We start from the raw sequence: 15,253 nt of genomic DNA, 5'->3' as shown, positions 1-15,253 counted from the left end.
AGTTTTGGGAAGCATGCTCTACTATCTTATCTGTAAATATATTTTATTTGTGTATAAATAATTTTCATCTGTGAAGAAATACCTTTCATTTTGAAATAACCACAGTTCATTTATGCCAAAAAAAAAACGTTTTGAAAAAAATACATTGTCATTGATAATAAATATATTTATGAATAAATCATTATTTTTTTTACAAATGTATAAATAAATATAAATTTTATCGGTAAATAGAAATAATTTATATATTGATATTCACGGAAGCAATGTGCATCTGTCATTGACATTTATTAATGATAAAAAATTTCTTGTAGCGAAAATTACATTAATTTTTTCATAAAACAAGAAAGCATGTATTTATACAAGAGTTAATTTTTTTATTGATATTTCTTTTGTTTTTGTTTTAAATCAACATTTATTGTCAAAGGAACTGTTAAGGCTACCACTTTGAAAATTGACTATTGATGGCAGATATCAGACCCATACTATAGCTTATACAAAAAACATTTATTTTATCTTGGGAATACATTCCTATAGACCATGGCCTGCATTCTACTTGGGTGTTTTAATACACTGAAAAGCGTAGCGCAGACAAGATAGACAGCATGCTTTTGTAATCGGTCTCTTGCGTCAATGTGACACAGTTATTAGGTTTGCGCCGTTCTTACATCACATGGACATGCCTTTGGTTACTTTTGCGCCGTTCTGACCTTACCTTGATATGCCTTTGAAGCATTTTGAAATTGCATCGTGATTGTATTCTGTTACCACCTCTCTTTATGGTGAGTGTGCGGGCTCAGTTTACACAAACCTTCCATTAAAGGTAAACCAGTGGTCATAAATATTGTTATAGATAATGATAATTATCGAGACAGTCTTTGATATGCATTGCGGCGTTCATGAGAGGTAATAAAGAAAAAGTCAATTACAATAGAGAACATACCGAATAACCTAAATTAAATCGGACTCTATGTATCGATTGTATGATAGACTGGTTCCCTTCCCTTAGTTCTCTATTCTCCGCCAGGTTGCGCTCCGTTCACTCAGTGAAGCGTACGCAAGGGAGGTAACTGAGGCGGGAACCAGCCTAATTGTTCGACATCTGCAATCCATCCATAAAATTTTAATCAAAGGCTGCGAAATCCTAAAACCTATAACGGGTTCAGTAAGTGGGTTACGTTTTTGGTTTTATCAATACAAGTGATATTTTAAGGATAAATCTTTGTGGGAGTTTTCGGAGAAAATCATCGATCTATAGAAAACGCTATAATAACCTTGTTTACACCATGACTACTATATATACATGTATTCGATGCAGTTTGCTAAATGCCTTAATCGCATGATACATTAGAGATTCATGTCAGAACTCGATGTCATAGACGCCTTCAAAGAGTCGTCTCCATTTCCTCTTTCTAAAGTCGACTTTGGTTTACATCCGAATTTGGAACACGTTTCACAAGTAAGCAAGAAAGGATCTATCATTCAGTCAATTTACAAGTAAAATTTGTGTTTGATGAAAGATACATGCAAATTTCTAGTTATCAACCTTAGTTATGACGGATGTTTCACTTGCGGTTCAATAAAGTAAAATAGCCTGTTGGTCTTTAGCTATAGTTGTAATAGAAAGGTAAATATATAAAAGTTCTGATTTCAATTGTTTAAATCTTGAATGATGACTTCAGAATGGTTAGACTTAGATTTACTAAGCCTGGTTTAATACTAAAATTTCAAATTACAATGAATTGAAAGTCGTAAAATATTAATTTGTCACTGTAAATAAACTAATTTTCGTTTTAATTTCACGTTATTTTGCTGGTGATTTGAATCCGCAAATTCCATCGTCGCAAAAAGGTTTCCCGTTAATAAAATGTATTTTCAACCGTAAATCGCAAAATGTTTTCGCCATGAAGTCTTTAGATTTGGAGTCCCCGAGTGTTGTCGATTTATTGGATTTTGTGGAGATAAAGTAAGATAACAAACTCAATTTATACTACTTCATGATTGTTTTGAAATTAAATGTAACATTATGTGATATATATTCTAAAATTATTAAATGTAAAAAAACTGTAAACGAATATTAAAATTTAACTCCCCCCCCCCCACTTAAAGTAACCTTTTTTATTTTTTAATGAATGTGCAAACAATGATTGTATATGTAATTAATGTGAAAGTGGTGGAAGTGCATAATTGAAACAATTAATTAAGATATGGAAATTGGTATGGAAGTCCTTCTGTGAAAGGAAAAACATTGTTATTTACACGCATATATTGAATAATTTAAAAAAAAAAAAAAAAAAAAAAAAAACTCGATTTGATGATTTAATCCCACTTTAAAGTTAATAAGGTTGGAGTAAATACAAAATACTTAAGTTGATAAACACTATTTCCCGAATCTTCGAACACATGGTTGATTTGTATCGAAATCTTCAGATTTCCTCACGTATGGTAGGACATATTATATGTTTCCTCCCAAAAGGCACCGGGTTTTTTTCAGTCACCTGAAATAAAATAACAAAAAATTATAAATATATGTAAAAATGGTCGTTGTCAGATTGTCCACAATGATACTAATACAATGACGTCACGACAAAACTTTGTTGGCCATGCAACAATACCATGATATTAGAAAGCGACACAGTAAAAAGAGGAATCATCATTCACAAATTATCACGAATAAATCTCATTCTTTGAAGGAAGATCCCATGCTGGCGAACACTCGGCAATTTATAAATCATGATATTTTTATCACTTAATTAGATTTCAAAGTGTTGACAGAAAAAACCACATAAAGTACATGCAAATTATTGACCACCTTTATGAGAAACAAAGAGAAAATAGGTATACCTACTATAGGCAACTTTCGTGTGAAGATATGTCTGAATGCTACAGTATGTTAATACGCAGAAAACAACATTGGAGGACACACTGTCAACATAAAAAATACAGAATACATTCTATTAGAGTAAAAGTCGGAATAATAATCCAACAGAATATGGAATATGGATACCTATAACGAAATTGGAGTAAAACTAATAATGCTATCGGAGTAAAACTGGAATTATGATCAAAAGAATATGGAATATGGATACCTTTAACGAAATTGGAGTAAAACTAATAATGCTATCAGAATAAAACTGGAATAATGATCAAAAGAATATGGAATATGGATACCTTTAAGGAAATTGGAGTAAAACTGATAATGCTATCAGAATAAAACTGGAATAATGATCAAAAGAATATGGAATATGAATACCTTTAAGGAAATTGGAGTAAAAATGATAATGCTTTCAGAATAAAACTTGAATAATGATCAAAAGAATATGGAATATGGATACTTTTAACAAAATTAGAGTAAAACTGATAATGCTATCAGAATAAGACTGGAATAATGATCAAAAGAATATGGAATATGGAAATCTTTAAAGAGCTATTCAGTGGGGCTAATTCTGTTACATAACCACGAAGCAAAATATGCTAAAAATGTATATTTCTACCTTCTTTAAGAAACATATAACAAGAAATATTGACAAATATCACGGCAGTGTTAAATGTTTTGACTGATACTGTTGAATTTCCAAATTGTTGATCAATACGATTAAGCAGGTATAACATGTACGCTGTACCCATACCCGATGCAAAAGTTTCGCACGTTAAACAAATGCTATACAAAACCACTGAGGAGTTGATGGAATTATTTTTAGACAAGAACATAAACCTAATAATTATTAAGATCTTTTTAACTATCTATCGGTGAACGGTATAATTTCCAAAAATCAATCTGGCTTTCTCCCTAAAGACTCTACTGTAAACCAACTTATTTCAATATATGATACAATTATGAAACAGCTTGATAGAAGAAAAAAAGCAAGAATAGTGTTTTGTGATATCAGTAAAGCATTTGACAGGGTTTGGCATGACGGACTTATATATAAATTTAATAATATGATATAAATGATAATATTTTTAAATGGCTTTCTAATTATTTAATTGATAGGCAGCAAAGAGTAATTATTGATGGATTTAAATCAATATGGAAAGCAGTAACAGCCGGAGTACCTCCAGGCTCAGTACTTGGACCATATTTATTTCTCATATATATAAATGATTTCAAAAAATGAAATTTATTCAAATGTCAAATTTTTCGCAGATGATACATCCCTTTTTGTGCTTATAGATAACTATCAGGTAGCTGCAGCTGAAATACTAAATAATGATGTGAATAGAATATCTATGTGGGCGAATAAATGGGAAATTCTTTTTAACCCAAATAAAACAGAAGCACTTTTAATTTCAAATAAACATAATGCTGATATACTTCATCCTGACCTTATTTTCATGAATAATACTGTAACCAATGTAAATAAACATAAACACCTCGGAGTTATTTTGAATAGTCATGGGACATGGTCTAATCATATCAATTTTATATTTGAAAATAACTACAAAAAATAAATGTGTTAAGATCACTTAAGTTAATCTCGATAGGAAAACATTAGAAATTCTATACAAATCATATATACGCCCTAACCTTGAATATGCAAGTGTTGTATGGAATAATTGCAATCAAACGGAATCCGAACTTTTAGAATCTATCCAACTTGATGCTGCTAGAGTCATCTCTGGTTTACGCAAAGGTACTAGTCATGCTGTTGTCTACAATGAACTTGGTTTGGACACTCTCAAAAAACGTAGAATTGATCAGCAACATATGTTATTTTTTAAAAAAAATCATTAATCATTAAACTCCTGACTATCTACTTGAACACATACCTATTATTATTGATCATAGTCAAGTGTCTCATGATGTAAGACATCAACGTATATTTCAAACCCCCATTTGTAGATCTTGCATGTATTTTAAAAGTTTTTTATCCCTATATGATGTCTTGGTGGAATAAACCTGACTGTGTCTTCTATGATATGGGTTCAATAAGCGAACTCAAAAGGAGCCTTACCCGTCATGCCATCCCCGTCAATGTTGATGATAAATGTACTGATGCTTTTAAGCATGGTGGAACTAGGTATTTTAATATCATTATGTGTCAACTTCGTAATAGAGCAAGTCAGCTAAATTCTGATCTCTATAAAGACCATCTTTCTAATAGTCCATCCTGTATTTGTGGATACTCTACTGAAGATGTTGATCACTTCTTTCTCTTTTGCCCTAGATATGCAGTCCAACGCCAGAGCTTGTTAACTTCTCTGTCTCATTTACAACTTGACATCCAATTAAACCTTCACCTGAATCTAGACCTGAATCTTTCTCAACATTTACATATTAATGTTGACATTTTAACAGAGAGAAGTAATCACCTTAGCCATGAGATAAATTCAAACCTGTGTGCCTGTGTCCAAACCTTTATTGAATCATCTGGCAGACTTTGAGTACACCATAACTATTATATAACATAATGCCTCTCTTATTTGTAAAACATCAAGTACATATATAGAAAACATAAATATTCACACAATTTATATACACTGGTTTATTGATGTGTGTACATGTAGATGATATGAAGACTCCTTCAGTGCTTTTCATACTATACAAGTGTAAAAGGAGCGGGTCGGTGTGACTTGTACATAGTGTTAAATACGGTCTCTGTCACTGAGCTGACGGCGCATGCTTCTTTGGCTCAGTCGGTAGAGCCGTAGATCTCCACGCCGGAGACCCGGGTTCGATTCCTGGTCGGGGCACTCGACAGGAATGTGTATTTTCCCTCTTCTTCTACACAAGTAGTGAACAGTCATTACACAAGTTCAAGTCACCTTAATAATTTTTTATGTGTAAACTGTGATCTATTCATATACAAGTATATATCAAAATTCAGCAAAATAATCCATATTGTACTATCCAATATTATATGAATATCAGCATGTTTATAACTTCTTATACAAACATAATCTACTAACTGTTTCATGAAATATGAAGAATGAATAAAATTGGAGGATTTGGTTAATCACAAGCGTTATTGTTTTCTTTCATTATCTGGCATATATATATAAACTCAACTAATTTGTCATGCAGCTATACATTGGTTACTATTCTCAAATATATCCATACCATAACTCAACCATTTAATTCTCAAATTTGTATTGAACTATTGATTTTACATTTTATTATAATGAATTACCTAGATATAATATTACAAGTTTTATCCTTTGTCTGTAACCAGTTCTTTGACAGGAGTAGATCATAGGTAAACCCTTATAACACTCATATTTTTATATCATAAACCCATTTTCTCCAATGTTATAATTAAACATGTTCATATGCTTTGATATACAATGTACTCCCTCAGCATGGTTCCTTCTCTGGACATTCCTGACTAGGACCAGTACTCAGTGGTAACACTATGGACTTTATAGTACTGCCCGGTATTATAGTATGTATGACAGACTGGCCAGTATTACACCAGTAGGTATGATAAAAATGATTAATATATAATACACAGCGAGCATAATAATCACCTTATTGTTACTTTGAACAATGTATCTTATTACTAGATGTGTCATTGCAGGGGGGGGGAAAGCTGTTTAATCATTAATTGTGAAAATATCATCTGATCCGGATTGGTATTTTCCTGTATAGGTGTGAAAAGCAGGGTGCGACTTACAGATAGATTTATACATGTAAATATATGTACTTATCTTTCTGTACTTGATCATTTAGCCTATCTACAAGCAAATGATAGAGAAGCCCTGGATAATTCAGGTAATCTTTTTATATTTTTCTTCAAAATATCTTGATGTTGAATTGATTTAGTTGTTTTGGTTTTGAGGTGGGTTTTTTTTTCTTTAAGTTTTTGCATTGTATTTAATGTAATTAAAAATAGTGATATAAATGCTTATAATTCATAATTGTTATTTCTTAGTGGTATGAACAAAAATGACTCGACAAATAAGAAAGCCATTTATTCAGGTACATGTTTATATTTTCCTTAATTCTTTTTTGCCATGTCTGATAACTATTATTTTTTATAATGAAAAAATTAATAATTTAAATAAAGCAGAAACGTCATTTATTGTGTAGTATTGGTCTTTCCTATCAGTAAATAGATTATTAATACCGATAATGTACCTAGTAAGAACACGTAGTTTTACTATTTCGTATTTGCACATTACAGAGTTATCTGCCCTTGCGGGTAGGTATTGATTGTGACGTCATGTGTTTGCGAGCGTACCGTCATAAGTTTCGGTGAAAACGACGTGAATTGCGCTCACAACAGAATGACGTAATAATCGGATACCTACCCGCAAGGGAGTTAACTCTGTAATATGCAAAGACGGAAAATACATAGGCCGTATTTTTCATACTCAGGAATCATGAAGAGCTTTTAAAGAATTACAATTTTTATCATGCACAGGATTTAGTTTCATAAGCATAAATAAAAGCTGAAAATTATTTTGGAAGTAGACCTTTACTGCCAAAATTCATTATGATAATTGCATCTAAAGTACATGTATATTGAAGTGTACATATTGTCAGACCATAATGTCAAGATGTGGTCTACAATTTCATTTAACATTTTGACTGTCTTATAAGTAAAGTAAAATGGTTTCTGCAGGTAAAAGAGTCCCAAAATGAATTTGGAATAATACATAGATTATCTTTAGTAAATTGAATCGGTAAGGATCAATTTGAATATATTTTCATGTTATTTATATAATACAAAACATCTTAATTGAAACTCTCATCAAAAACCGCTTCGCGGTTTACTTAAGTACACTCAGATTTTTTTGTTTTATCTCCACAACTTAAAAATATATTCAAGGTAATTCTTAATTATTAATAACTGTTTCATTAAAACATGAATTGGAAATAAATGCTACAAACAAATTTCAATATTGTAACAAAAATACTGTTATTTATGAATGCACGTATTTTCTATTAAAACAGATTCACTGTTCTTGGTCATTAGAGATAGAATTTAATCACTCCCAGATTGAAGACAACACTGCTATCAAGACTTGTTTCACTTTTGTTTAGACCACTAATTAAGTGAAAGAGGTTGTACTGTATATTTTTTGACTATTATAGTAATTATGGTTTATCAAATGTAAACTCATAGGTTATTAGCTTACATTTTATTGGCTCACTATTAATTTTTCATCACTTCCAGAAATAGAAAATAAAAACTTAAATGCTAACTCCCATAAAGTTTGTAGTATTACACGCTGTAGCTAGGTATCTCCGCAAATTTTCAACGCGCGACACAACACCGAACTAGGCCTTCTTCGAATTCGTTGACACGTATTTGGTGATCTCTTCTTTCTTCGATTGACGGTTTGTGGTCATCTGCATGGGTTGGACGCAATGGCGTAATTTCTCGTGAAGTAATCTCCTATAATGTGGAAGTGGGATTATTATCCCAATGTATTTGTATTGATAATATCCAAATGCTTTATGTAATAAAATATAAAATGATTATTGCAAAAGTAACATAAGAATAAATACATTAAATTTTCGGTTACTTGTACTAGTAAAATGCTCACTTTGAATACATATGTACCAGCGTTCACTAATACGATATTTTAATTATAATATTATATCTTCACCTCGTAATTGCGTTCCAAGTTGGATTCAATTATAACATTGCATTTTTACCTCGTAAAATAATAATTTTGTGTACATGCTTTCACTAACATAATATGTTCTTATAATATTATATTCTTATATCGTGATGGCGTTCCGAGTTTGGTTTAATTATAATATTGCATTTTTACCTCGTAAAATAATAATTTTGTGTACATGCTTTCACTAACATAATATGTTATTATAATATTATATTCTTATATCGTGATGGCATTCCGAGTTTGGTTTAATTATAATATTGCATTTTTACCTCGTAAAATAATAATTTTGTGTACATGCTTTCACTAACATAATATGTTATTATAATATTATATTCTTATATCGTGATGGCGTTCCGAGTTTGGTTTTATTATAATATTGTATTTTTACCTCGTAAAAGCATAATTTTAAATTCATGTGTACATGATTACCAGCTATCACTAGCACGATATTTTATTATAATATTATATTTTTACCTCGTAATGGCGTTCTAAATTGGGTTGTGACACGTTAACGTAAAATTCTCATATTGAATACCTATGTAACAGCTTTCTCTAATCTAATGTTTTAATGACAACAAAGTACAGTAAATATGGAAATTTACGCGAAATGGAAAGGAGTAGATATGATAGGACCAGTATTTGGCCTTAATTTTTCAGGCCGAAAAAAAATTAACTCTGATCCCCATCAATTTCATATCAATAAATACTCTGATACTTGCCATTCAACAAAACATAATTTTCTACAACCATGTACACGATGTGTCCCACCTATGACGTCATCAAATTGATGATTTTCCTCTTCTCGCCAAATTTTGCTAGAAATTCATCATCTTTAGGTTAGAAAAGGCTTGAAATGGATTTGGCCGCCACCTTGGAGCAACTTTACATTTTGCATGGAAACGTGTGAACATTTTGCATGGAAACGTGTGAAAATCTCTTTCTGCTCCACGAAGGCGGCTACATTCATTTTTAGAGAAAACCACTCAAAAAGTATGATTTTTCAAGGATTTTTGTGAAAAATGGCGGGAAACTGCATGTTGATGACGTCATAGTGAACATAATTGGCACATGCGGGATATTTTCGAATTGTAATGTGTTAGCAAATGTATTCAGCTGTTATATGGCCAAATATGTTGTTCTTTACTGGAGAATTAATTTTGAGGCCATATTCGAGTCTTAAAGTACCTTCTCCTTTACGATAATTACGCGAAGATCGCGAAAATTTTCCCCGCGTGTAATATTTTGTTGCTTAATCACTAAAAATTCCCTCGCGTGTAATATTTTGTTGCTTAATCACTAAAAATTCCCTCGCGTGTAATATTTTGTTGCTTAATCACGAAAAATCCCCCGCGTGTAATATTCTGTTGCTTAATCATGAAAATTTTCCCCGCGTGTATTATTTTGTCGCTCAATCACGAAAATTTTCCCCGCGTTTAATGAATTTTCCGCGTGTGTAATATTTTGTCACTTTACCACGAAAATTTTCCGCGTGTGTAATATTTTGTCGCTTAAACACGAACAATTACCCCGATTGCCATATTTTGTTAATGTATTGATTGATGAAATTTGTTGTTGAAAGTCTGAAAATGTATCTTTCGCAAAAATAACAACAACACGAAAGTTTCATGCATGCGAATCAAGAAATTAAACACTCACGCAAATATCCACGTTCACAATACATGTATTAATTAGTTTTGTAATGTATATGGTATCACTGTTATATGTTATTAATTACCAGGTTTGTGATGGCAGTATGTGAACTCTCATCAAATTCCAGCGACCATGGCAACAACGACGCGGACGCGGCGCCGAACTGGATCATAATTGGTGTGATATCTGTGGGCGTCATTACGATATTAGTTAACATCCCAGCTGTGATTGTCGTCACGGTAACGAAAATCAGAAACCATAAAGCCCGTAATACACATCTCCTTATTTTAGGAATAACAGACATTTTTACCGCAGTGTCACTGTTCCCGATGCTGAAAACTTTTGTTGATCCTAATAGTAAGATAAATTACTGGTACTGTCTACTTCGAATGTTCTTTTTTGTGATCACTTTCTACAACTCTGTAGGCCAAATTTGCGTTATATGCATTGATCGCGTTTTCTTACTAACAAGACCTTCTTGGAGATATACAGCAAAGTATGAACGACGATATTTCATAATTTTCAGTGTAACGCTTTTTGTGACATCCTCCTGGACTTGTTTCATATTCTATATAAATGGACATCCACACACTGGTGAAGTTGCATGCAAGCTTGAAGGTATTTTCTGTAAGAACTTATATCAATTTAGCACGTTGGTTGGGGGTTTTGCTGTCTTGATACAGGCTGTAGTCATCTCATGTAACGTAGCAATGATTGTAACACTATTGCGACATCGCCGAAAACTTCGACAAATTACACCAGCAAACAGAGCAGAAATACAGAGTCATGAATCAAATACACAGGAGAACCATAACGCAAAAATGACAGCAGAAGCTAAAAGTACTTTGACCATCATTATAATTAATATGATCCTTATTGTCTGTGTAACTCCAATGAACTTTGGATTTTTACTGCAAGGTTTACGTTTAGCGAAACCGATAAACAGATCCACACGATTTTTGATAACAGCATTGTCATGTATGAATTCAGCAATTAATCCATTCATTTATTGTTTTAGAACCCCTGAGGTTAAGGCGATATTAAACGAATGGTTTTCAAAATATAAAGCGCGGTTTTAAAGTTTTGTGTGCCATATTTTTCATACTCACTTATTAAGATAAGCTTTTAAAATGTTATTCATCACCAAAAGTTACCAAAATTTGGGGAATAACAGTGCTTTCAATGCAAAGGTTTTAATTTTACATTTACAAATAAGAGCTGATCAGAAAATGATTTTGGGCATACTGCCAAAATCATCATTTGGCAGTATGCCAAATTGTGGTCTACGATTTCATAACACGCTTTTTACAGTGTTATTAGTGATTGTTAAGTGATTTCTGCAGATATATGTTTCCATCTAAACATACGGCATAAAAATAACAATTTTACAGTTCATATTTTCTGTGATGTAACTTTGAAAGTTTATAAGGCATTTGAAGCTATTGTAATGATTTAACAGCTTAATTCGCCAAATCTTATGGTTTTCAAAAGAGTAATGAAGAAAAATTAAAATGTCAAAATATTCGCCCATTTACGGCACATATAACTTTAACTTTATAACATATGCCATCGTTTGAAAACATTCTTGTAATAGAAACTATAAATTCTTCAAACTAAATCAAGACACAAATATAATTGTCTAAAGAACGATTTTTGCTATGCTAGAATTGCATATCTTTTTATACATATTATGTATATATATATATAAATTAATATGAATGAAAGTTGTGATGTAGCAGTGCATATTATCATCTATTATCATCTTTTGTATAACTGCTATAGTAAAGAGATTGTTTCATAAGTTAATTGTCATCACTTATGCCAAATCATTTTTATCCTTCTGGTTGATAAAATATGTTTTGAAGTTGAACTTATTTTAGTTTAAACATATTTTATTGAAACAAAAGGGTTGGGTACAAATAATTTCAACTTATATCAAGCCCTCTCCAACAATATTACAAATACAATGTATACATAATCAACATTTGAAGATGGCACGGATGTTTCAAGCTTTCATAGTAAAGATTGTCTTTTCATCTACATCAAATCTTTAGTGAGCCAGTATGCACTTTAAGTGGTAACACTAAATCATACAACTATGAAATGATAAATTGTGAATTGTCTTTTATGTTTGTAATGTCATGTTTTGATGAAAATCAATAAAATGTAAATGATAAAAAAAACATTTGAAGATGGCAGACTTAAAATGATATTCAGAAACGAATAACATTTTAACTTATGTTACCGTTATGAAACTGAATAGGAAATACATATATTTTTTCTAAACAGTGATAATAGGCATCTTTACACAAATACTGCATTCCTAAAATTAGATTTATCAGAGTGGTTTTAAAAATGTGTGAAATTTATGGAATGATTTATTTTCATATTTTTTGTTGAATGGTGTGTAAACTGCATTTGTTTAACAAATGCAGTTTACCCACCAGTAAACAACAAAAAATTAAAAAAAAAACATTCCTTATAATTACATTTTAACTGACTGTTCTTTTAAATTTAATGTTCCGATAGAATAAAACTTCGTTGCTTTTTTTTCAACGTTATACGATTGATGTACATTTTGTAACAGCCGGTCAATTGATCATGATGGAATACCAGAACAGCTAGCTATATATAGCTGGCTCCAATTTGGCGGGAAACGTTGTAATTTCAGAAAGTGCACAAAACATAGTTCCACAATAACACTACATTTTCATTTCATTGATGCAACATTTCTCAAATATTTTATTTTCTGAAATATAATTTAAGATATTCATTACATTAAAATTGTTTAATTGAAGGATTGAAAATAAAGAAACAATATAGGCCAAATCTGATGTGTTTTATCACTACTTGCGGAAGTCAGTGTTCCGGTGTATGTTTTCTTGTGCGACAACCGACTGCGTTTACGCAGGTGTAAACGACGATTTCCCAGTTGGTAAGGTTATATAGCAAAAAAGTACGGAAATGTAAATATTATTAAAGATGCTCCACCGCCGACAGAGCATAAATGATATTCATCATTTGAACATTAATTGGTGTTTAATCGTGTACATATGTCTAATTAACACAAAAAATAGTATAATTTCTTTTGCCTTTGGTGTATCGCTATCAGCACTTAATTCCATATAGGATATAGTGCCACGGATTTTTTTCGGGATGCAATTAATTATTTTTCATATTTTCAAACTGAAGTAAAATTAAAAGCTCAAACTTTTCAATGGTGGTAATAGTGTAAAGTAAGTTACTTTGGTAACTGAAGAAAAATACTAATTAATCAATCGTCTGCTCCTGTTTTTGATAGTAAAAAACACCATTTGTCAGCAGTGGAGCATCTTTAATTAACAGGTTGTAAGAAACGATCATTTATGGGTACCTTGAAAACACCATTTGACAGCGGTGGAGCATCTTTAAGTAATTTATATGTCGTTAGATCTACATTAGTAAAATAAAAAGAAAGTTAGATCTTTCAATCATTTGCTTTTGTCTTCAATTTATTACCCTTTTCTTTCAAATATTACACACATCCAAGGCACATGAGACATGGAATTGCTTGGTTGATTGGATTGGCTTCTTACATGTATTTGGTTTAAACATATTGCATTGCCAATACAAAAGACAAAGGATCGGGCAAAAACAAAGCCTTCTCCTACCATACAATGATGAAACAAGAAACAATAGATCTAGACAATACTAATAACATTAAATACAAAATTTACATTTTTATAAAATCAAAATCTTTTGCTGAACTTTATAAATTGATGCACGTGTCTGAAAATACTTTGCTTTATATGATCAGCATATAGCTCGCTGCCACATAGTAAAACTTTCAAATTTGCATCAGCATTCAAGTTTCTTAGGTTATTTCTTAAATATAAAATAATTCTCCCATTCACATACTAATTCCATTGGAAGAAAAAAAAATGATACGCGCTCTCACACTTATGACCACAGATACAATTTGGACTGTTGGTGAGGTAAATACGAAATAAGTCGAGATTTAACAGGCTACATTGGTGTCTTAACTTTGTATGTACAGCATTTGTATTTTGTCACCAAAATTGGGACAAGGAAGTAATTCCAACCGTGTGGACAAAACAAAATTGTCAAATTTTCGAGGCGATATGTCTAGCAAGACATACAAAACGAACACGATTACATAATAGGATACGAACAGTAATGCGGGGCAAAGTAGACAAATATTAAACTATACAGCACAATGGAGCGCAATTTACCCTTCGGCAAGTGGTAGCCGAAGGCCGGATCTACAAAAATGTATCCATGCTGTTACCAAAATTGTAATAGGCAGAATATTTTTCATCATAATATTTTTTAAAAAACTCGGTTCATCTAAGGATATCTCTCGTGTCTGTGGTTTGCTTGCTTGCGCGTTTTGGGAGACTGTAGTGTGTTCGTGTTGTGTTTCTTAGAAAAATAGATGCAATCACATATTTATGAAATTCAATCTATTTCCAAACTTTAGAAATTGAACCACGATCCATAGGGGAGATCTTATTTTCTTTGTGTTATATTTATTTAATCTGAAATAAAAAGTAGGTAGATATAAATGTAGAAATCTACGAATTTAGCCGGGAGTAGCCGATCTTCGCTGATCCTAGATTAGACGGTTAGACCGATTAAATTGTCAATTCGCATTTAGAGATAAAACGTGGAAATGGCGGTTTTATAATTGATTTCAGTCCATTATTTATAGTAAAACAATATATATGTACAAGTCAAAATGATATGCATGCATTATTAATAACATTTTGTAGTCTGCGTATTTTCAAATAAATCAAATTTTCCGAAAAACGGCAAGCAAACTATCACTATATTTGGAATTAAACATACAAACACGTGATCACTAATCACCCGTAATACTATTCTATACATGTACTTCGGCCAATGGCATGAATGAGGTATACGCACGTGACTTGTTTTACTACGTTTTTACTACAAAAAAATAGATGAAAATATTTAGTTATTAAATTCAATGTGGTTTCCGACTTTGGAGGTAAAACCACAGGGATCTGAG

General features: G+C 31.6%; 1 protein-coding gene across 1 annotated transcript; it reads left to right on the top strand.

The window, feature by feature from the left end:
- The first annotated feature begins 10,004 nt into the window (after positions 1–10,004).
- On the top strand, positions 10,005–11,842 carry LOC138311075 (melatonin receptor type 1A-like). Its single transcript, XM_069252512.1, has one exon. It carries the CDS (start codon positions 10,293–10,295, stop codon positions 11,298–11,300), a length of 1,008 nt encoding a protein of 335 aa, XP_069108613.1. The 5' UTR covers positions 10,005–10,292; the 3' UTR covers positions 11,301–11,842.
- The last annotated feature ends 3,411 nt before the right edge of the window (positions 11,843–15,253 follow it).

This window comes from Argopecten irradians, chromosome 16 (assembly GCF_041381155.1).
Source record: "Argopecten irradians isolate NY chromosome 16, Ai_NY, whole genome shotgun sequence".
NCBI lineage: Eukaryota > Metazoa > Mollusca > Bivalvia > Pectinida > Pectinidae > Argopecten > Argopecten irradians.
This window is presented reverse-complemented; position numbering and strand designations above follow the sequence as displayed.